General features: G+C 41.9%; 2 protein-coding genes, 1 non-coding gene and 1 pseudogene across 14 annotated transcripts; 1 reads left to right on the top strand and 3 right to left on the bottom strand.

Annotated features, from left to right (window-relative positions):
* Positions 1-4,243, top strand: part of LOC127297622 (uncharacterized) — a 29,867-nt pseudogene extending 25,624 nt beyond the window's left edge.
* Positions 4,244-4,839: 596 nt separating this feature from the next.
* LOC127297621 (probable tRNA-splicing endonuclease subunit Sen2) lies at positions 4,840-5,735 on the bottom strand. The gene has a single exon (XM_071818342.1). It carries the CDS (start codon positions 5,726-5,728, stop codon positions 4,856-4,858), a length of 873 nt encoding a protein of 290 aa, XP_071674443.1. The 5' UTR covers positions 5,729-5,735; the 3' UTR covers positions 4,840-4,855.
* Positions 5,736-8,788: 3,053 nt separating this feature from the next.
* On the bottom strand, positions 8,789-19,927 carry LOC127297624 (uncharacterized). Of its 12 annotated transcripts, XM_071819565.1 has the most exons (13): positions 19,693-19,927; positions 19,439-19,492; positions 17,533-17,695; positions 17,334-17,388; positions 15,684-15,992; positions 14,615-14,661; positions 13,834-13,910; positions 13,134-13,216; positions 11,902-12,049; positions 11,668-11,799; positions 10,708-11,070; positions 9,727-9,834; positions 8,789-9,585 (listed from the first exon to the last, which is right to left on the bottom strand). In XM_071819565.1, exons 1-5 carry the CDS (start codon positions 19,775-19,777, stop codon positions 15,921-15,923), a joined length of 429 nt encoding a protein of 142 aa, XP_071675666.1. In that variant the 5' UTR covers positions 19,778-19,927; the 3' UTR covers positions 8,789-9,585; positions 9,727-9,834; positions 10,708-11,070; positions 11,668-11,799; positions 11,902-12,049; positions 13,134-13,216; positions 13,834-13,910; positions 14,615-14,661; positions 15,684-15,920. The 12 variants fall into 12 exon arrangements, 11 of the variants coding, with proteins under 11 accessions (XP_071675666.1, XP_071675670.1, XP_071675668.1 ...); XM_071819569.1 differs by having other exon boundaries at positions 8,789-9,381; positions 9,458-9,585; positions 13,834-15,992; XM_071819567.1 differs by having other exon boundaries at positions 10,708-10,938; positions 11,036-11,070; positions 13,834-15,992.
* LOC127297846 (small nucleolar RNA SNORD14) lies at positions 14,169-14,287 on the bottom strand. Its single transcript, XR_007849528.1, has one exon. It is a non-coding gene; the product is annotated as a small nucleolar RNA SNORD14 (small nucleolar RNA).
* Positions 19,928-23,814: the final 3,887 nt, after the last annotated feature.

The raw sequence follows: 23,814 nt of genomic DNA, 5'->3' as shown, positions 1-23,814 counted from the left end.
CATGAACTGTGTATAAAGTGATGAGTGATGATAGGTGCGACCTATGAGAGGAGTGTGTTAAAAATCACATCTAGGTGTGCTAAAAACAACGAGAGATGAAGGACTGGCTATATAGATAAGTTCAACTCAACACATGATTATGTGACGATTTACGAGAATAAGATCAATCGACAAATCGTTCATTATAAGGTACAATAGACATGAATACATAGGACATGGTTTTTTCCAATTTACTTATGAAATCAAGATAAACAACCAGTACTAACAATTGAGGTTTGGTTTATGCTCTACAAAAGATTCAAGGTTTGACTATGGAGATGCTCAAAACTTGTCTTTGCACCCAAGGGAGCAATAGGAGGAAAAACCAGTAATGACCGTCAATCAATACTACTGGGATTTCGGTTTTTTTTCCTTATATCTGTAGTTCTCTGATTTCACAATATGAAAAAAATTAATCTCAATCTACCATTCAACATACATTGGGCATGTCCATACCTGGTGAGTAATAGTATTCTAAGTAGACTGTAGATGGCCAGGAACCGAAGCTATCTATGCGTACTCATTACTCAGTACATATCCTGCAGCAACTTAAATAATGTGCCATTAGAAAACTTGGGAAAGTTTAATAATACTTGTAGGTAGATAAAGGTCAATCAAAAGAACATGCATATGTCTCAAGCAGGGACTTAAAATGGGTGAGTAAAAACAGTAATGCAATAGAATATTGTGTCATTATACAACTTGGCAAAGTTTAACAATACTTGGAGGTAAAGGCCAATCAAAAGAACATGCATACATCTGTAGCAGGGACATAAAATGGGCGAGTAACAACAATAATGTACTAGAATCATCACAAATGATGGGATTTTTTGGCTTATATCTGTACTTCTCTGATTTAAGAATTTGAAAATTAATAATCTAACTCTACCAAGATGAGGATGTTAGTCAACATACATTGGGAGTGAAATAAGATACAATTGCTGGATTTTTTCATTGAATTGAACAACCGGCATCCCATAATCTTGGATTTTCTTTTTCATTGCCGAAACCACTAGTGGTGGTCATTTTGCACCACAGCCTTACCAATTGTAGCTAATGTATGAGCGGGTTTATTACACGGCGCGGCACATATACACAACTTTGTACTCGATGAATGAAGCACACAATAGAATCAGTAAATTTGCGTTCATACCTCATGAGTATAGTCATCTAAGTAGAATTAATGTAGATGAACAGGAACCGAAGCTTCTATGCATTCAGTAGATAATCCTGCAACAAGTTAACACCATGTCATTATGCAACTTGGTAAAGATAAATAATACTTGCTTGTAAAGATCAGTCGAAGTTCTACATGCATACAACTCAAGCGGGGACTAAATCTGACTACCTTTTCAACCACGATGCGACAAGCTGCGAACGTTTTGAGTGATTTCATCTTCATTTGCAATGCAAGGGCCGATTGAACATACTATGAAGACTACAATTTTTTTATCTAGAACAGACAATACGAACTAGGGAGAATAAAAAATGCTAACACATACAAGGAAGGAATAAGCGAGATTAGCTCTCAAGCACAGCGTGAAAGCTCTTAGGCAACAACTCAGAATATTTTGAGAAACAAGCCTTAAATTTATCATCATTGCCATCTTTTCCGAGTATCAAATCAACTTCAAATAAATTAGCTATGCATTAACAAGACGGAACTTAATCACAATAATCAGGTTCCTATCAATATGTGACAACTATTTCGAGGCCAATCATATTAGGAAAATATTAGAATAATGTGAACCGACTAGAGTACTAAAAAGAGCAAGCAAAGTCACAAACAATAACTCAAAGAAAGACAAAAAGTGGCACACACGGATGGTATTGCAACCCGTAAGAAAAAAACACAAGGTTATGATCAAAGCAAGAACATTTGCAAGCAAAGCCTCATCGGTGAGGCTAAGGCAGTGGCATCAATCGACAACCTTTTCTTGATAGCATTTTCTCAACCATAGGGACCTTATCATGCAACCTAGAGAGACAAAGCCGAAAAAGATTCTCAATTAGCCAATGAAAAGAGGAAAGAAGTAGTCAATCACCTCGAGAGAGTCATTCCGGGATAGTAAAAATATGATCTGGAAAGAAATAAATCCTAAATGAAGAATTTGACCCTCCAATAGGGCTCAATAAAAATAGAGAAATTGTAGATAAGAACACTCCCATCTCTTTACAGGTCATCATTTCACACACACTTTACAAAATACTAGTGCTTCATTTCAATTGCATAGGAAAATAAAATTATTAATGAAGAGAATCCTGGCTGGACATAAACATGTACATCTGATTCATTCAAGGTCCTGGAAGGAAAACATAACTCATCGAGTCTACTTTCCTTTTAATATTTGCTCCCTGGTTTGTGAGCAAATATTAGAGAACAAAGGAGAGTAGACTTCATGAGCTAACACTGTAAATATGTAAGGCATATCAACTATTTAGGTACAAATCAAGCGTTAGGTTTAATTACCAAACACCAAAATCTTTCTATTAGTCTAATTAAGCATAGTTGTGCATCCAAATAAAACAGAGTTGGACTGAATATATACACCTAGTGCTGACAAGAAAACCAAAACCAAACACCAGCTGCATTGGGCTGCAATAAATTATTTCAGCAGACAAAGAGAAAACAGAGGTTTTCAAAATCAAAGCATCATTAAGAAAAATACGAAAAGCACTATATTAGAGCCTTATAGTGTAGATCGACTAGTCGATGACTTGCATTATATGTAGCTCGTTCAAGCCGGTTTGGTGCTTTAGTGTTTCAGTCTAGATGGGACTCTTCTTCAGGATGCACCGAAATGCAGAGGCTCCCACCATCGATAGGCACAGCAAGGCCATCATGTACTGCATCAACACCATCGCGGGAAGAAAAGGAACAGGTGCATCCACAATTAACAAGGACAAGTTCAGCATGAACCAACTCCATTTGATGTGCAGCAAAACCGAGAGAGAGTAACGATCAGGTTCATTTCTAAATTCTTTAACTCCTTGTCGCTCACCATGGTATTGGTGCGGAGAGGGGAGAAATCATCGGCCTCCCAATTATAGTCCAGCACAGATCAAGATGCCAAGCGGGGCATGTGGGGGAGGCGAAGCCACATCCATTGGCATCATCATCCGTAGCATGCTGGAGCCATTGACTTGGTTTCACAGACGCTGGGAATTTTCCTGAGCACCTAGCGTGTATACTCAAGAGAGAGAGAGAGAGAGATAAGCCAGGCTGCACAAGATATGTCGGTGTGCCAATGGAGCACATGGCCTGGCCATTTCTTCTTTACCTGAAAGTCAAAGCAGACAAAATAAGAAATTTGGGTTTAGTGTAAAAATTAAGTTGAAATAAATTTAACAAGTATATTTATAAATTGTAATTTTAATGCTTCAACGCAAGAATTCTTCTCTACAATTGCCAGTGATGCCACCCGGTGACGTACGCACACAAGGATCCAAGGTAGTAAATTAGGAACTTGTAATGTTCAGAAACTTCCCTTGCAAAAATAGATATAACTCTACAATACATGTTCGAAAGTCAAAGATTGATCACGTACTCCTAGAGAAGGGCAGAAGCATGAAATGCCTTAGAAGCAAGCAGGAGTATATAATACATGACTGCAAGTTACTCTGTTCTAGGGACCATTCAATATACTAAGAAGTTACTCATGGAATGCAATGCAGATAATTTTTCATATCCCCGAGCATTTCTTGTAGGCGATTCGCCTCAGTAAAAAATTCAGGGTACTTCTTAGGAAGCATGGTAATAATGAAGTTGCAGAGAAGGATATAGTTGAGAGCCAATGACTGACACCACAAGGTAAGATAAAGATATGCTGCCAAACACCGGTTGTGATCCCGACTGGGAGCATGGTCTGATCTCCATCTTCTGGAGGTGCAAACTGACGATGTGATCCTAAAATCTCTTACCTAATTTCAGTTTACAAGTACATTCAGAATTCATTTGTCTGAAAAATTACACCTGTAAGAACTGAAATAAAACATTGATGCTCTAACACAGAAGCATATATTAATACTGCAATGCAGCATTTATTTACATTTTTTACATGTTCCTATTTTTGCAAAGGGACTCTACAGAACAAGGAGCTAAGCAGTCCTTTCAGTAAGCTATGACAGCGAGGCTAGCATATACAAGAAGTACCTCGAATGTGGTGCATGCAAGGATCACACAGTGCATTACCAGATAGAGTAGGCAATGTGCATGTAAAGATGGGAGTCTCAAATAGGAAGAAAGAATCAATAGCTACCATTGTGCTTGCTGTTATTCCCACAGTTGCCTTCAAGATGATCTAATGATCATCTACTTATGCTGATTGAATTATTTACCACACGCAGATTTATTACTTCAGAGACAAATCAGGTCAAATTATTGAATATATACATGATATAATATGTCTATTTACAGACTTCATGGTGCCCCCATTGTCTATGATCATACTTGCTTTACTATGGAAATAGTCTGTTCAGTCCTTTTGTATGACTGATGCTACAAGATGTAGACTGAAGACCTGAATGTATTGAAGTACTGAACACTGGAAGTATATAGGGAAAACAATATTTGAAGAAAATGTGTCCATTGTACCTCTTTTCTTCAATAGGCTAGAGTATGGTGGCCATTAGGAGGCTGAAGTTTCCAGTGCTGTAAAGTACATAAATGCCTCGTCGGAGCTGTCTTTAAGATCTATAGAAGATTTAACCCCATATCATAATATGAATGTCAAATACTTGAATGGACCATTGTTAGAAATCTAACAAGACTCACAAGAGTACCAGAACCAACAGAAGTACTGAGAAATATTAAGCTTTATTGGGAGAATCTCAGCTTGTATACAAGTAGGGTAGAAAGAACCGTGAAGCCTAGTATTACACCCCAATAGTTTGAGACTACAGTTTCTCTTGTGTGACCTTGTTCTTCCTTATTTGGTTGTACTCTGCACGGTTCACATCTCTGCTCTCGGCACTGCTGCGCTATCCACCTTGTAATCGTCCTCTCATGAACAACCAGCTGCTCCAAACAATCTGGCGACCCCAGTTCACAGATACTACAGGAGATGGTCAGAACCAGCAGTGTCTTGGCCACACTGCCAGAAGCTCGGAGTGCACACAGTAGATCGGACCACACCTTCAGGCGGCCACACCTACCGCCAAACTGCGCTCCTTCCGGAACCACAACCACGGCAAACTCCGAGTGGACTAGCGCTGGGTGATGACGGTAAGCTACAAAATCTGCACCATACTGCAAACCTGACCGCACTACCCAGTTCTTCGATCTGAGATGTGAGTATGCCTTGTACATCTCAGGAAACGAGTCCGATGCGGAGCACAAGAGATCCCACAGCTCCCCTTCACTCATCTGCTTCCCCCTCTCCGACTCAACCACAACGCACTTCAAAGCATGGCAAAGGTAGAAGACCTCCTCGGCGCCCAGCTGGAACCACTGTTTCTCTGCTCCGGCATTTTCCACAAACCGGCCAAAGGCAGCTTGGTTCAGAAGGATAGCTTGATGTGGACTCACTCCAAGAACCGCGTCCTCGCCATGGCTAGATATAGTTGCCACGGGTCTAGAGCGTTTCAGCGAAGACTGGAGGTCGGCAACAATGCTTGACATGGGGCTAGCTGCTGCTAGAGCTGAGAAATACTTGCCGTCTTTGCCCTTCTTCCATCTCGGACCCGACATGTTGAATAAGCTGAGAACACAACAACAACACAAGTGTTTAAGATATGATCGGGAAATGGAAAAGGTTTATTTGAAAAAGGTACATGAAACTGTTAACTTGTGCTCGGTACTATTTTTAGTTCCAGTGATCCAGTGAATTAGGATGTGAGATTGTGATATGCGGTATAACAATGAACCGTGACGAGCAGGCTAGGTTGCATTTGGGCCTGGATTTCTCCGTTCCTAGAGCTGAAAACTGCCCAGCTACTGACGCCAAAATGGAGAAGGAACCACACCTAGGCATTGCACATTCAGCATGGACTTTTTGGACATGGTGCTTAACAACGCATCAAAGTAGATAATGCCAAATCAGCAACTCCTTTCCTCTCAGGACATCGGAATCCAAAAGATTCAAAGAATTCCAAGATGTTCTCGCGTGGCCCATGGTATACTATAGTTATACAACTGCACTGTCCGAGTGATTTAAAGGTGTTTTTATCCCTCTGGAGCATGTAAAGTAGATTAACGTGATTGCATTTTAACTGGACTATTTTCTTTCAGGAACAACCTCAAGAAGCTGACCTACGACGAGCGGAAGGCCAGTCTTTATCCAATGCAGGTCCACTATAAGTTTCTGGTTCATCAGTCAAGCATGTTGTTAAGCAAGCTGAAGCTATATAGACCGACGAAGATAGTTGTACTGCTCCTAAGGCTACATCGCCCAGGTAAAAACTTCTCTCTATTTGTGATATTTATTTGGCCGTGCCTCGAGCTGAAAACTACCCGGGTATAACTACTCTGCTCTGATCTGCTGGATTAACATCATTCTATCTTCCTTTTCCTAGATCTGCTCTGCTGGACACATCAAAGTGCGTCCTTTCGCGCGTGTTTAATTTCCAGATTACTAGATCCTAAGTCGGCAAGAAAAAGGATTCATACATGTAGTGTACGTACGAGATTCAAAACACGAAAAGGTAAGAAACTACCGACCGGTGCAAAACCTTCTTCCTTCAATTCGTCTACGCTACCCCGCCACAGAACCTCCCATCCGCCGGCACCCCGGTTTAAAACCAAAGGCAACATCCCTATGAGTACTGCTTCCATCACAGCAAAAGAAAGAAATCGATCATGAGCGGGTTGGATGATCCAACCAACAGAGAAAAAGACATAAACTGAGGGGGATTATACCAGAGGGCGACCGAATCAACAATCGAATCTGTTGGACGACGGAGTAGAACTTCTCTCCTCTCCTCTCCGAGCAAGAGTCAAAGTCTAAGTCACACGCGACGCACGCGTAGAGTAGACCATTGCTAATACTTATAGAGTCAGGTTGGAGGAAAAAGAAGGCTCGGAATCTTAGGGAGGAGAGAGCTGGCATGGGAACTATCGATCGGATGGCGGTGGTGAGTGATCAATGGAGGGCTGAGTGCCAACTCTCGCGGATCAATGAGGTGGCGCTGGAAAACCCATCCATGTAATTTACTGAGATGACGAGAGTAATGCACCATTTAATAGTGTGCTGAAATCACGGGTTGATTATCGGAAGGCATCCAACCGGCCACACCGCTAGTTTCTAGCGGGGAGTTGATTACATGTTGGTGATGATCTACTTCCTTCGGTAGTACTCGGCCCAGCCAGAGCTAATTATGGAGTCAGTTTTTTGGAGGCATACTCGGCCCAGAGCGCTAATAGCAGGGAGTAAATTATGGAATGGTGATTATCTACTTCCTTTGTTACATTGGATCGGTGCCAGAGCAAAATATGCAATTTGTTTGATAATTTCCTTTATGTGTTGTTGAAAACTAGTTTTTTCTGTGACATGAGAGATTGCGGCCTGAATTATACCAAAAATAGACGTCAACTATATAAGGAATTCTCATGTATTGTCCAGCCTAGTTTCTTTTCTGTTAGATAAGGGATTGCTGCCTCAAGTATACCAAGAACAAACGTTAGATCAAATACTGCTACTAATTTGGATCTCTTTTCTAAAATCATTAGTGATTTGTTTCTTGGACAGAAACGCATGGAAAAAGAAGGTTCATATTACAGGAAAGGTTTGAAGCGCTAGACCTTGCATGCCCACGCATGAGCGATTAAATATAAATCCTCTCAAGAAAATATAAGGTTGTACATAGTTTAAAAAAATCTAATTCACACGCAGCGCACGCGTAAGATCCACCCCTCCCTATATATATAGAGCCAATAGGTTAGAGGGAGGGTAGGTTCGAATTTTGAGGGAGAAAAAGTAGGGCGGGAATTATCTATCGATCTGTTTTTTCTAAGATACCCACTCCCATAGATCGATAAGGTGGCACTGAGATACCAAACATTCTGCATTTACCGATGTGAGGACATACTAGGCAATCCATTTAGTTGTATGAAAGGATGTAACGCTGATTGAGGAAGTACCTAGATTTACAGTAGATTTACAGAGGATGGAGAAAACCACTGTGAGCGCTTATTCGTAGTTCTGCTTAATTGAGTGATTACAGATTGGAAATTATCTGTTTCCCTATTGCCTCTTGAGGGAGCCGGAGCAAATTATTTTGATTTGCTTTATTCGTTACGGACTATTAGAATATATGTATGATTGAAGCCTGAGTAGGCAGATTCTCACTCGTTTTCTCCGCCTGAGTAGGCACCAAAAACTCTCAAAACAAATATTTCACAAGCATTTCAATTGAAATCCAGAACTAAATTCTTGATCATGCTACTATTTTTTTTTGGTTAACGAGTAGTTAATTTTGATTTTCAAACGGTGGCTTATATACCCAGGTTCCATACACACAACTCAGCTATTAACTTCGTATTCTTCTTCTTCTACTACTACTACTACATTGCGACCCACTCCAGGGGAAAGCACAGCAAATTGCAAGCTACCAATTAGAGGTACAGAACGCTCTCCAAACATAGCAGCCTATTCTCTCAAATGAATATATCACAAACATTGCACTTGACATCGACGAATGAAAGTTGGGCCATTTCAGTGATTGGAAACAAACATATACCATATAGAGCTACAAAACGCTCTCAAAAAATAGCAGCACATTCTCTCAAATAAATACATCAAAAACATTGCAATTGACGTCAGCGACTGAAAGTTAGATACCAATGATTGGAAACAAACATATACCAGTAGATGTTGTTTTCTTGAATTAAGTAGCAGTTTGATTTCATTTCTCAAACTGTGGCATACACACCCAGGTCCCTACACACACCAACTCCTAGCTAGTGACACATATGCTCACTCCCTTCTCTACTACTACAGAGCAACCCACTCCAGGGGAAAATTCACCAGATTGCAAACTACTAAATAGAGCTACGGAGTGCCCAGCAAAGATGCAAACCTTAAAACATTTAACTAGTACAAACAACTTCAAGCTCCATGTAGTGCCTTCTCCATCATCAGGCGAAACATGGAAGTGATCAACCATTGTTCAGTATCCAGGTTGTGGTCTCCATCATCAGACTCCCGGTAGTGGGCTTCCCACCCTATGCATCTCTCGACATCTGCTTGTCAACTCATCACGCTCCTGCCACGAGCGGATAACTCAAGCTCATTCCACTCCTCTCCTTGAATGATACCTTAGAGGAACTTATCGGTCCACTATTCAATATGTCAGCAAGGCATACATGTTGTGGGAAAAGCTGTGAACAGTAGGTGATAGATGACACTGTGGGAAAGCACTAGCAGGTATTAGCAATGCTTCTAGGGTACCATTCACTGGTTGAGTCTCCACATCTTCTAACCTTGATCATCATCTCGAGCAATCGAGGGTTGCAAGTCCTTTTCATCTTGCGTACAGGAGTCCAAACATGTGATAGTGACAATGTTTTAGTTCAGCTAATGCAGTGGTTTAATTTCCAACTAACAATTCCTGAAAAATTAGGTGTCTGTGCTTAACGACACATGCTGGAATATGTAGGCCCAAGAAAAGGCTATCTGCTTTACAGTCTTCAACTGAAAGGAAAACGAATGCTCAAATGAAAATTGGCAAGATGCAGAAACTACAACATACATGTCTGTTGTATGGTGATATAAATAGCCACCTAGTGGTTCATGTTGCACCTCAACTCCTTAGGCATGTCTTCGTGGAGGAAGCACCCATTGGGGAAAAACATGTAATCTGGAAAATGAACAAGGCACCCCATCAGAAGCTGCTTCTGTTTTCTGTTTCTGGAACAAGCAGCATAATTCAACCACATGCCTATGAATTGGACCAGCAAGATAATGTGTGCATATAGCAGAGGGCTTGTCACTCTATGATCTTACTTGAACTTGATTTCTGTACCAACACAACTACTTATTCAAGAAAGAATAGTAATAGGTACTCATGACTTCATGTACTAGTAACATGTGATGGCTGCAAGAATATAATACAGATCATTCCAAACATTGGAAGAGAGTGATAGATAATAATAACAGAGTTTCAAATTCTAATCATGACCATCCAAATTAGAATAATAAAATACCGAACTTAGGCAATTATTTAGTATGGGTAATTTAGCTCCAGAGACTACTATAGAGCCAGAACATTAGGCAGCTGAATAGCAAGATCATGTCATCACCATGTCCTAGAAACCATCCCACTACCACTAAAATCTAAACCAACTCAATGGATAAACCAACTCAATAGTACTTTGTCTCGACCAAAGAAAAGCTTCCCTAAGCACTTGACAGGGGGATTATCATGTAGCATCAACTAAGGTAGTGCAACAACATTGTCGATGATAATTGTGTGTATGTAGGTCCACACCCTACCAATATATTAAAGGATCAAACACCGAATTATAATTCTTTTAGTAGAGAAATATAATATATGCAGGTAGCAACGCTCTGCAACGCAGACTACATATTAGATCAAGGGATGGAGCATCATCCAACTATCAAACGAGAGGAAACCTAACATTGTAAAGAATATAAGTAAGGAAATTCCAATCACTTGGCAACACGCATGTAGTAGGAAGACATGGGAATAGCAGGGACGGGGGAATCTCACCAATAGCAACGAGCAATGACAACCTGAAGTCGTGAAAGGGATGAGACCGCACCCGAGGTCCTGGTTGCAGAGAGATGGCGAGTAGGAAGAAGTCCTTGTCACATGACGAGATGACCATCTCTAGCCACCCGCCCCTTTTCCTTCCTCCAAAACGTAACGTGGTACAGAATGTGAAATGTACATGTCCATGATTGAAAAACTGAAGTAAATTTATCAGCTATGATGCTAGTCCTAGTTGGAGGAGGAAACACAAGTGAACTGACAATACAAAAGATAAATCTGAGAATACCCAACAAATAAGTTTCTCTTGTAACATATCTCAGAGTACCTGCTACGATGCATTATATAAAGGCTTCTGCAGACCTATACATTTAAAAATAACGAATTTTAGTATACAAAATCCTACGCTTCAGTTTATTGTTAGGAAGCGAATCGAAAAGCTTTCATCAAGCAGTACATATTTATAAAAAACACAATATGAGCAACAAATCTATAGATGCAAGGAACAAGCCACATGATTGCATGTACTCCGTGGAGTATTATGGTAGATAATATTTCGTTGACCATCTCAGATTTCAGGAGACGCAATAATAGATTATAACTAAAGACAGACATATTCAGGATTCGCTTGGTGCCTATACGAGGACTCAAGTTCAAGCACACATGCAAAATCTGGCAATCCATTCGTTCATGCCAAATTGCTCCAGCAAGGCTAGCAGGTAACTACATGCAACTTCCTGTTTGTAGGCCAATGGAAACAAAGCCAAAAGGAACCGTTGGATAGATACCAGTGGGGTACAAATATCATAGCCTAGTTTATCACACTTTGGCATCAAAAGTGTCTATGAGTAATCCATCAAAGACAAACATATATTGACATCATTTTTTTGATATAGCGAGATGTATATGATGCCTACGGCCAAAACAACAGTAGAAAGGGAAATCAAGAACTGTGCATACCTTAATTTCTGAGCATGGATACCTCCTCGCTCTACCGAGGCATCTGTGGCCACCCCACGTTTTGGCCAAGCAAAGGATGCCCAGCATGGTCGCCCTCACGCTCTCAGATACCGGAGGACCTTATCTTGCAACCTGAACACACATAGCAGAAACAAAATCTCAGTTAAACCATGAAACAAGGAAAGAGGAAAGTAATCCTTCACCACATCGAATCATTTCAGAGACGAAGCCAACCTCTTTGATTGGTGGCATGCCGCAAGACAACACACCCCGAAGTCGATGCACAAGGGGCTGGCGACTGCGACGCTGCTGGTGTCATGGATGATTTTGGAAGCATCGCAATGACTGTGTCTTAGAGGGAGTGCAACCTTCAACTCGAGACCTGTGTGCCAAGATCAAAGAGGAAGCAAAAAACATGGGTTACTGCAGGCGCAAAAGGGCTAAGCGGTGTCTTGCCAACATCCTGGGATGTTGACTGCACTCCCCAATCCGTAATAAATTCTGTGTAAACATCTTAGGAGGCGTGTAATAACTTCTATCTTTTCAATAAAATGAAACGCAAAGTGTTTTCTACAAAAAAAAGTTATAAAGATCATATCTAGAAACAAATAAATCCTGAGGGATGTATATTAATAAATAAGAGGTTTCAGTGACAAATATGGGACCTCCGATTCCTAGTGCTTAAAAGCCACTGCATGGGACATTGCATAAATGAGTAGCATACCGCTATACACAAGAAAGACGGTTCATTGTAACCGAGATCACAATATATGGCATGGCAAAGACACCATTTTGCCAGCTAGAAAACAGAGTTGCTAACACCACCAAATGATTAGCAACACCACTAGATCCAAGAAAACAAGGTTTGCTATCCACCAAATGACTTACCAACAACTTTACATAATAAAACTGAAATGCAAAATGGCCACCTTCTCTGCTACAATACATGACAACAAAATCATGGAAGGATGACATGAACTGTGTATAAAGTGATGAGTGATGATAGGTGCGACCTATGAGAGGAGTGTGTTAAAAATCACATCTAGGTGTGCTAAAAACAACGAGAGATGAAGGACTGGCTATATAGATAAGTTCAACTCAACACATGATTATGTGACGATTTACAGAATAAGATCAGTCAGCAAATCGTTCATTATAAGGTACAATAGACATGAATACATAGGACATGGTTTTTTCCAATTTACTTATGAAATCAAGATAAACAACCAGTACTAACAATTGAGGTTTGGTTTATGCTCTACAAAAGATTCAAGGTTTGACTATGGAGATGCTCAAAACTTGTCTTTGCACCCAAGGGAGCAATAGGAGGAAAAACCAGTAATGACCGTCAATCAATACTACTGGGATTTCGGTTTTTTTTCCTTATATCTGTAGTTCTCTGATTTCACAATATGAAATAAATTAATCTCACTCTACCAGTCAACATACATTGGGCATGTGCATACCTTGTGAGTTATAGTCTTCTAAGTAGAATGTAGATGGCCAGGAACCGAAGCTATCTATGCGTACTCATTACTCAGTACATATCCTGCAGCAACTTAAATACTGTGCCATTAGAAAACTTGGGAAAGTTTAATAATACTTGTAGGTAGATAAAGGTCAATCAAAAGAACATGCATATGTCTCAAGCAGGGACTTAAAATGGGTGAGTAAAAACAGTAATGCAATAGAATATTGTGTCATTATACAACTTGGCAAAGTTTAACAATACTTGGAGGTAAAGGCCAATCAAAAGAACATGCATACATCTGTAGCAGGGACATAAAATGGGCGAGTAACAACAATAATGTACTAGAATCATCACAGCCGATGGGATTTTTTGGCTTATATCTGTACTTCTCTGATTTAAGAATTTGAAAATTAATAATCTAACTCTACCAAGATGAGGATGTTAGTCAACATACATTGGGAGTGAAATAAGATACAGCTGCTGGATTTTTTTTCATTGAATTGAACACTGGCATCCCATTAATCTTGGATTTTCTTTTTCATTGCTGAAACCACTAGTGGTGGTCATTTTGCACCACAGCCTTACCAATTGTAGCTAATGTATGAGCGGGTTTATTACACGGGCGCGGCACATATACACAACTTTGTACTCGATGAATGAAGCACACAATAGAATCAGTAAATTTGCGTTCATACCTCATGAGTATAGTCATCTAAGTAGAATTAATGTAGATGAACAGGAACCGAAGCTTCTATGCATTCAGTAGATAATCCTGCAACAAGTTAACACCATGTCATTATGCAACTTGGTAAAGATAAATAATACTTGCTTGTAAAGATCAGTCAGAAGTTCTACATGCATATAACTCAAGCAGGGACTAAATCTGACTACCTTTTCAACCACGATGCGACAACTGCGAACGTTTTGAGTGATTTCATCTTCATTTGCAATGCAAGGGCCGATTGAACATACTATGAAGACTACAATTTTTTTATCTAGAACAGACAATACGAACTAGGGAGAATAAAAAATGCTAACACATACAAGGAAGGAATAAGCAGCATTAGCTCTCAAGCCTGGCAGTGAAAGCTCTTAGGCAACAACTCAGAATATTTTGAGAAACAAGCCTTAAATTTATCATCATTGCCATCTTTTCCGAGTATCAAATCAACTTCAAATAAATTAGCTATGCATTAACAAGACGGAACTTAATCACAATAATCAGGTTCCTATCAATATGTGACAACTATTTCTGAGGCCAATCATATCAGGAAAATATTAGAATAATGTGAACCGACTAGAGTACTAAAAAGAGCAAGCAAAGTCACAAACAATAACTCAAAGAAAGACAAAAAGTGGCACACACGGATGGTATTGCAACCCAGAAGAAAAAAAACACAAGGTTATGATCAAAGCAAGAACATTTGCAAGCAAAGCCTCATCGGTGAGGCTAAGGCAGTGGCATCAATCGACAACCTTTTCTTGATAGCATTTTCTCAACCATAGGGACCTTATCATGCAACCTAGAGAGACAAAGCCGAAAAAGATTCTCAATTAGCCAATGAAAAGAGGAAAGAAGTAGTCAGTCACCTCAGAGAGTCATTCCAGGATAGTAAAAATATGATCTGGAAAGAAATAAATCCTAAATGAAGAATTTGACCCTCCAATAGGGCTCAATAAAAATAGAGAAATTGTAGATAAGAACACTCCCATCTCTTTACAGGTCATCATTTCACACACACTTTACAAAATACTAGTGCTTCATTTCAATTGCATAGGAAAATAAAATTATTAATGAAGAGAATCCTGGCTGGACATAAACATGTACATCTGATTCATTCAAGGTCCTGGAAGGAAAACATAACTCATCGAGTCTACTTTCCTTTTAATATTTGCTCCCTGGTTTGTGAGCAAATATTAGAGAACAAAGGAGAGTAGACTTCATGAGCTAACACTGTAAATATGTAAGGCATATCAACTATTTAGGTACAAATCAAGCGTTAGGTTTAATTACCAAACACCAAAATCTTTCTATTAGTCTAATTAAGCATAGTTGTGCATCCAAATAAAACAGAGTTGGACTGAATATATACACCTAGTGCTGACAAGAAAACCAAAACCAAACACCAGCTGCATTGGGCTGCAATAAATTATTTCAGCAGACAGCAGAAAACAGAGGTTTTCAAAATCAAAGCATCATTAAGAAAAATACGAAAAGCACTATATTAGAGCCTTATAGTGTAGATCGACTAGTCGATGACTTGCATTATATGTAGCTCGTTCAAGCCGGTTTGGTGCTTTAGTGTTTCAGTCTAGATGGGACTCTTCTTCAGGATGCACCGAAATGCAGAGGCTCCCACCATCGATAGGCACAGCAAGGCCATCATGTACTGCATCAACACCATCGCGGAAAGAAAAGGAACAGGTGCATCCACAATTAACAAGGACAAGTTCAGCATGAACCAACTCCATTTGATGTGCAGCAAAACCGAGAGAGAGTAACGATCAGGTTCATTTCTAAATTCTTTAACTCCTTGTCGCTCACCATGGTATTGGTGCGGAGAGGGGAGAAATCATCGGCCTCCCAATTATAGTCCAGCACAGATCAAGATGCCAAGCGGGGCATGTGGGGGAGGCGAAGCCACATCCATTGGCATCATCATCCGTAGCATGCTGGAGCCATTGACTTGGTTTCACAGACGCTGGGAATTTTCCTGAGCACCTAGCGTGTATACTCAAGAGAGAGAGAGAGAGAGAGAGAGAGAGAGAGAGAGAGAGACGTCTAGATAAGCCAGGCTGCACAAGATATGTCGGTGTGCCAATGGAGCACATGGCCTGGCCATTTCTTCTTTACCTGAAAGTCAAAGCAGACAAAATAAGAAATTTGGGTTTAGTGTAAAAATTAAGTTGAAATAAATTTAACAAGTATATTTATAAATTGTAATTTTAATGCTTCAACGCAAGAATTCTTCTCTACAATTGCCAGTGATGCCACCTGGCTGACAGACGCACACAAGGATCCAAGGTAGTAAATTAGGAACTTGTAATGTTCAGAAACTTCCCTTGCAAAAATAGATATAACTCTACAATACATGTTCGAAAGTCAAAGATTGATCACGTACTCCTAGAGAAGGGCAGAAGCATGAAATGCCTTAGATCTGTAGCAATGCAATTAACAGATTTAACAGTGTGGACCAATTGTAAAAAAAGAAAACATTTTTGGAAATAGATCTCATGATACAATAGGGTGCACTCTGATGTAAATATGAATCAGTAAAAAGTTTGCAAACAAGCAAGAACAACTTGGTTCACGCGTGACGGTGGAGGAAATTCACAACTCAAAGGATTACTACTTGCATCCACTCCCTAGTGCAGGTAGCACCCCGTAGCGAGCATGGCGGCGAGTGGCATGCTGGCGACAAAATCAGAGAACTCCAGCCAGCCAGCCAGCTGGTTCAAAACTCCAATCAGTTTGGCTATCTCTGATAGAGTCAAACATAAGAAATTCAGGCTATGATTAAAGCTCCCATAGCAGCCCATTTGTCGGGTCCATAGCTAATGAAAAAATGAGCATGATTGAACCAATCCCCTTATCTGATGCAATCAAAGAATTGACCGCGACATCACCTGCAGGAAGAACACACCAATATCACAGGTTCAACGAAGACCGGCGCTACTGAGAGGAACACGGGAGAAGGCACCTAGCTAGGTCCGACGGGTTCGAGGAGGAGACAGTCTCCACTCGCCACGCCGGCTCCTCCTTGCAGCTAGCGCGTGGCAGACGATGGCCCTCAGTGGCTCGCGTCCTGTAGGACGGCGCCCCCTCGCCGGCCTGCAGAACCCTACCGCACAACATCGGACATGTGCGCGACGCGCGCAGCGAGTTCGACGGGGCACCGCGCACCATCTTAACGGTGCACGCGCACGCCGTCGAACAAGCCGCCGCGACGGCATGGCTCCTGGGCGCGCTGCCTCTCCCATCGGAGAGGCTGTGGCGGAGGCGCCGATCTGACGCATGAGTGGCGGAAGCGAGAAGGTATGGGGCTGGGGGAGGCAAGACGGCGGCGGAGTTTGACGCGCCGGCCAGGCCGGGCGGCGGCGGATGCTGAATCGCGAGAGAAATCTGGAGACTGAGTTTTTTTTTTTTTTTTTTGAAGAACCGAACAGATAACTGAGATGGGAGGAGAATTCGTACCATTGTGGATGACGTTTTTGCTTTCCAAGTGGGCCGGATATGGCCCAGGTTGGCCCTATATTACCTCTGGATTGTTAGCCCAATAAATTCTTGTAGCAAACTCCATATTAATAAATTTTTGTAGCAAACTCAATATTCGTTATGAAAAATATAAGGAGCGTATGGAAATCAGTCAACTGAAATTCACTGCCATCAGTACCTTATTAACCCATCGTGGATTGGTTGCTCGGTGGCTGAAGTAAGTAGTCGCGTCAGTCTGCATCTGACCAATATTGCTTGCTTGTGTGTTGCTCTAAAATCTGCGTGCAGCGTCCGAAGCATTGATCGCAACTGCCTTGCTTGCATGCCCTGCGGAGAGCTGACTGCCTGGCATGAAGAGATGTACATTAGTATGAAATGTTAACGTCAGCATAGAGAGTATAAAGGAATAACAGCGAAGCTTCATACTGGCTTTTTTCCCTAGAAAAATGCTGGTGCTACCATGTATGACACTAGAAAAATCTTAGTTTGGTTTGATTAATTAAATCGGGGTTGGTCCTTTGCTCTAAACAACAAGAAAAATCTTAGTTGCAATGAAGGTGCAACCGGAAAAGACTCAGTTGCAACCCACGTGCAACTGAAAAGATTTCAGTTGCAACCCATGTGCAATTGAAAAAAAAAAATCCGTTACACACCACGTAGAATTGGAAATATCTCAGATGCAGCTGGAAAATCTCAGTTGCAACCCACATGCAACTGGAAAAATCTCAGCTACAACCAATTTGCAACTTGCTACCCTAGCACGAATCGGACATAATCCCCAGCCATGATAATAATTTCAATGCAATTATCTTTCCTTTTCAAATCCCAAAAGAATCCACATGCTACAATGGCCAACAAGCAAAGCGAGCAGCCCACAGCAAAAGCAGTATGGCAGCCCACACGGCTAAAAAAATAATAGCCTGCAACATGTATGCCCGTGGAAAGAAGGATGCTCGACAGGTAAAAGCATAAAACAACTAATCTATTGGCTGATTAGGTGACGGAGACATAATAAAAATCAGAGCTTCATTTCTAGAAAATTGATAAAAATAACACGCCTTTATTTTCAGGAGAGAAAGAAAAATCAAGTGGCCGGACAAATCGCGGATTCAACACCTGTGCTGCGTATTTTTTTAACTTCGGATTCCTGGATTCCTTTTTTCTACGAAGTTCAGAGATTCGGCCTTTCCAGAAAGGAAAAAAAAACTGGAGATTCATCATATATTGAAGTTCAGTACATCTCACCTATGCTACAGAAAAAAACTGGAGATTCATCATATATTGAAGTTCAGTACATCTCACCCATGTTACAGATTTGCAAGGGTTACAAAGGAACATGACTTTATGCAGTATGAGAATTAAATTGATGGACACACAACTGTAGTCGTGTAGAGATTAAAAGCTGATGAGTTGTAAATTGGTTGGCCTGAAAAATTTGCTGGAGTACTTATTTGCTATTGAAAACTAATTGTGTATTTACTACTTTAAAAAGATAGACAACCAGGTTTCAGAGCTACAAAGTTCAGTTTGCTGTACATCTAGCCAATGTTACAGGGTGTGAGTTAGCTGCGTACTCATCTCACCCGCCTTAAAAAAGGAACAGAACTAGTCCAGTTTAAAATTTGAGGATACACGGATTGTAATCGTATACAGTTAAAAGCTGGATCATAAAGCACGATAGAATAGTTTGGCTGCAATGCTTTTTTTGGCCACCATTTCCAACATGGGAACTTAATTTGAGTTGAAAAGTGAGTATGTAATTACTACTTTACAAATCGAGACATCGTGGTTACTGAGTTAAAAGTTCAGCGATCAAAGTTCAGTTTGATGTGGAGTACTACGGAGTACAATTTTTCATCTTATTTCTATTTGTTTACTGATGCCTCATCAAGATCCCTCAAACATATCGATGCAATCTCATCTGCTACATAGCTGAACCTCAAAATCCAATCAAGTCAACTGAGAAAAATTAAGAGACATATAAAAATAATAGAGAACGGAGCTCTATCCAAGAAAGCATAATTACTGAAAGATGAGTATTGAGATAAGGAGAGAATAAGAAGGCAAAGACTAGGCACATGAACCTGCATCAGGCATCTTCGTTTCCACCCCTGCAGCAATCACCATATCTCCCACCGCTGGAACACAAGGCGGTAATTAACCATAGCAAAACAAGTCTGACTGTAAATTGAAAACACCACAACTGTGCTCAGGTTAGATGAAGAATGAGTTTTTAGGGCGCTTGAGACGAGCATTTTTAACAGGTAGCCGCCAGATATATACTTCCAACTTCCAATTACACAGACACAACAATGGCGTGCGCCCATTATTGCCTCACCATGAACAACCTTCCGTGGCCGACTGTACTGTCCAGCCCACGCCGACACGTCTCGCCGGCAGGACTGCTCGCCGGAACCATGCATGGAAGATACTTCATGACATTCATACGGTGATGGCGACGGTGCCTTGTGGTGAAGGCTGAGGAAGGATGGGGCGTCAATTGAGGAGAAGACCAGAGCGATGTAGGGAATTTATAGAGAACGAGCATGGGCAGCGGCGAGCGGAGAGGAGGAGCGGGGAACGTGGAGAGACGACGGATGGGAGACTGATCCGTGTGACAGAGCGCGAGGCGAGCCATCAGCCATTGGATTGGATAGGGAGGAATTGGGGACATACACACGGGATTAGGTAGTTGCAGATCTTCATTGATTAGCATTGATATACATTGATTCGCTTTAATTCATCTGCTCCAATCGCGGAGAGAATGGATCTCGTTTTTCTATCAGCTAGTACATGGTTCGCATGGCATAATGCATGCATGACTGTCTTCACATGGACGTGTATATCGACCAATTTAGTGCAGCTTTACTTTTGACATTGAGCATAGCGATCCCATTACTCTATGATCACGGTGAGATCACCACCATGGCGCGGGCAACTCCGGAGGCTCCAACCCTAATTGCCGCCGTCCTTCACCTGATGTCTTGGCCGTCACCATCGTTGGTGCTGGCGGCGCCCACCGTTGAAGTTGGGCAGGAGGAGAGGGGCGCTCGGTGGCTAGTCCTTCGCGCGGAGGGCGGAGGTTTGGGGGCGTTGGGGTGGCGTCATCAGTGCGTGCACTCGCGGCGTAGGAGGGGGTGCGACGTGGAGCGACCGTGGCGGCGCGGTGGTGCGGCTAGGAGGGGCGCCGGCGACGTCTGCGCGGGTGGATTCGTTCCGGGCTGGCCACGAGGCATGGCGGCGCTGGGCATCGGGATCCTGGGGCGGCGCACATGCTTCTCGATCTACGGGTAGAACCCTGGTGGCGGTGGCGCGGCTGGGCTCTGGTTTTGGGTCGTGCCTCCTCCTGCCGATGATCTGCTTTGTCTGGCGGTTGGGCGCTCGTTGTTCGGCTTTTTTATCGTCTCGTCTCCTCCTCGTCCGCCGACCGGTGGCATCGGAGCTGCTGGTGCGGTTTTCAATAAAGGTGGTTGTCATGTGGTTCCTCTTATGAGAAGATGGAGACTTTCCTGAGACCGGTCCTTCTTAATCTAGCCGAAGTGTTGAGTTCTGAAAGGCTCCATCGGCGAATGTAACAGTGCACCTTATGCCTAGAGTTTGCTTGTTCGGGTGGTATTCGGTCGTGCGCACCCATGCTTTTATTACGACTGTTTGGTTCTGGAGGGAGCGGCGCGAAGCTCTGTTCTGTATTGCCATTAGGGTCCATGGCGAAATCAGAGGCGAAGAATATCATGAAGGACAAATTAGAGGACTAGTAATGGAGGTTCGAGTCTCTGTGCTGTTGAGGAACTTTCTTGGTGTTCCGAGTTTCGCAAGAGCAGTATGCAAATGGGGGGTGGCAGTACATGTGAAGTTTAGAGTCTTACCTTTCGGGGTGAAAATCCAAGATCTGACCTTAATTGGTTGTGCCTGACAATGATCTTGCTGAAGGCATTGTTTTGAGAGCGAGGACTATCTTCAGAATGAAAACCTAAGATCTTTGATCGGGCGACGACGGCGCTTGTGCACAGTTCCTTTGTTTGAGGCGTCTCTTTTGGAGAGTCTGGAGTTCGGGTGTTGTCTTGGTGGTGGATGTATTGTTGCTACTAGAGCTAGAATACCGTAGCGGGAATTTTCTTTTCTTAGTTTTTGTTTTTTTTGTTCTGTGCATCCGTACTACTATTAGGGTATGCGTTGCCTCAAGGTTAGGTGTAATTGGTATTTATCGATATTAATATATTCCCTTTATCGAAAAGATCGGGTTGCCCTCAACGCGGACACATGTACTTTGTTATATAGTTTGCTTAATTAATACGGGACTAGCCGCCAACCTATAGGCTTCAAGTACTTATCCGTGCACTACGCATATACAGTATGGTTTTTCATGTGAATTCTCTATGTATAAAATCCTTCTTCCCCACCAATTATATATTTTTATCCATACCGACCTTGCACGAGAAGGTCTTGCAGGTGCATGCCAGGGGAGGAACTCGGCGAAGTAAAGACACAAAATGATGAGTATACCATTTGACTAAAACTTATAATTCATATTTTTCAGTTACTTTTGACTAAAATTTAGGTTCCCATGAGGCTCCCTATGAAGAGATCTGCACATTATGGATTCTCCATTTTGAAAGACTCGCTCTCTTGTCCTCCTAGGCAACACCATGGCGTCTTGAACCCTAGCCGCTAGATGCCCCTAATCGACCCCATTCTTCATCGCCACTAGCAAGGCCGTACATCTTTGTTGTGATTGTTGTTAGTCTTGTGCGCCAGGGTCACCTCGAGTTGTTGCGGCGGTGGTCACAATATTGATATCTATGTCTAATGGTAGCCATCGTTGCGAAGCCTGCCTGGCTCGTTTTGATCCATGCAACCACGTGCCTTAGGCTCTACATCTCATGTATTTGCAGGAAGGAACTCGACAAGTAAGAGACATACTATGGTGAGTTTAACTTTTGACTAAAAAATTTAATACATATTTTTAGCTTCTTTTGAGTGAACTGCGTGTTCTCACCAGGCTCTCTATGAAGATTTAATTTATTCCTCTATTCTGTAGGCCCCGGCCTTAAATTTTCATCGAAAGTGGTGATTTTATGTGTCTTTCTTTTTTCTTGGTGTTATAATTGGCGATAGGAACATGACAAACCACAAAAGAGGCCGATTACTTTTATAAGTTATCACTCTCTTTGAAGTGGGGGTTTCGCATTGTAAGTCTACAATCTTAGTGCGGGATAGTCATGTTTATGAAGCAGGTAACACTTTAAAGTTTTGTGCAATATTTTTCTATGTTTACACTACCCTTCAATACCAATATGAGGAGCCATTCAAAACGGGAAGAGTTTTGACCCCTCCTTGCGCAATTTGAGGCAAAACCTTCATAAATACTCATATTTATGAAGTTGGTGTCATTTTGAAGTGGTTTATTGGTTTTTCCTGCTTACACCAACAACCCATGCAAGAAAGGAAGATTTTTAACCCTTGCTCGCACAATTTCAGGCGAAACCCTGTTCGATGACTACACAAGGATTTCTATCGGAAGTGCTGATACCATGTGTGAGTTCCTATTTTTCATGGTACAATAGGTCATAGAAATATGAAAGGACCAAAAAATATTTCAATTTCTTATGTTAATTCCAAAAAACTTCATGTGGGCTACTCTTGTTTGGGTAGGTGGTACCACTTTATGCCTTTTCTTATTTACACCACCACTAAATATCCATATCAAGACCCCGTGCAAGAGAGGAGGAGTTTTAACCCTTCACCACGCAATACGAGGCAAAATCTTGTTCCGTGGGACCCTCACCATCCACCCCTATATATTCGTCGAACAGGATGATTCGATGTGACTTTATTGTGTCTTTGTGTTATAATGGGTCATATGAATTTATGTCGAACCCCAAAATATATGAAGTATTAATTAAGTCGAGAGAGCGCAAGGAAGGAGCCATCAAGTTTGGCAACGTAGGTGTATTTGATTAGATGAAATGGGCAGATTCAATCCACCACCGTATGACATATTCATATGTGCGCGCAAGTTGGTGTAATTAAGCAGCAAAGCGAACCGTCCGCGTGCCCGCGCAGATGGTAGCGATATTTTGTTTTTTCGATAAAGAGATGCTTTTTTTTTTTCTCACCTGGTAGGATAATTGAAGGGAACGCGTGCGATTTTGCCTGGAGGTGAGATTAATGGAAGGGAAGGGCGTGCCGCGTGCTACAGTACTCGCGTGCGCCCATCATTTCCTTGGATCGCTCGGAGCGGAGCAGGAGAGTTTCGTTGACCGGTCAGTTACACTGCCCCCGCGTACGGAGAGTCCACCGCGCGCCCTGCACTTGGTTCACCGGTACGTGCCATTTCCTTGCTTCGCGCGGCGGCGGACAAAACTTGACAGCTACGACCGTTTGGTCAGTTTCAACAAAGGGACGTGCTAGGCGTCGGTCGGCGGATTCCTGAGCTAAAATCGGTCGTACTGTGTCCGTC

This window comes from Lolium perenne, chromosome 4 (genome assembly GCF_019359855.2).
Source record: "Lolium perenne isolate Kyuss_39 chromosome 4, Kyuss_2.0, whole genome shotgun sequence".
Taxonomy (NCBI): Eukaryota; Viridiplantae; Streptophyta; class Magnoliopsida; order Poales; family Poaceae; genus Lolium; species Lolium perenne.
The sequence above is the reverse complement of the archived record's forward strand: the minus strand, read 5'-3'. Positions and strand labels throughout refer to the sequence as shown.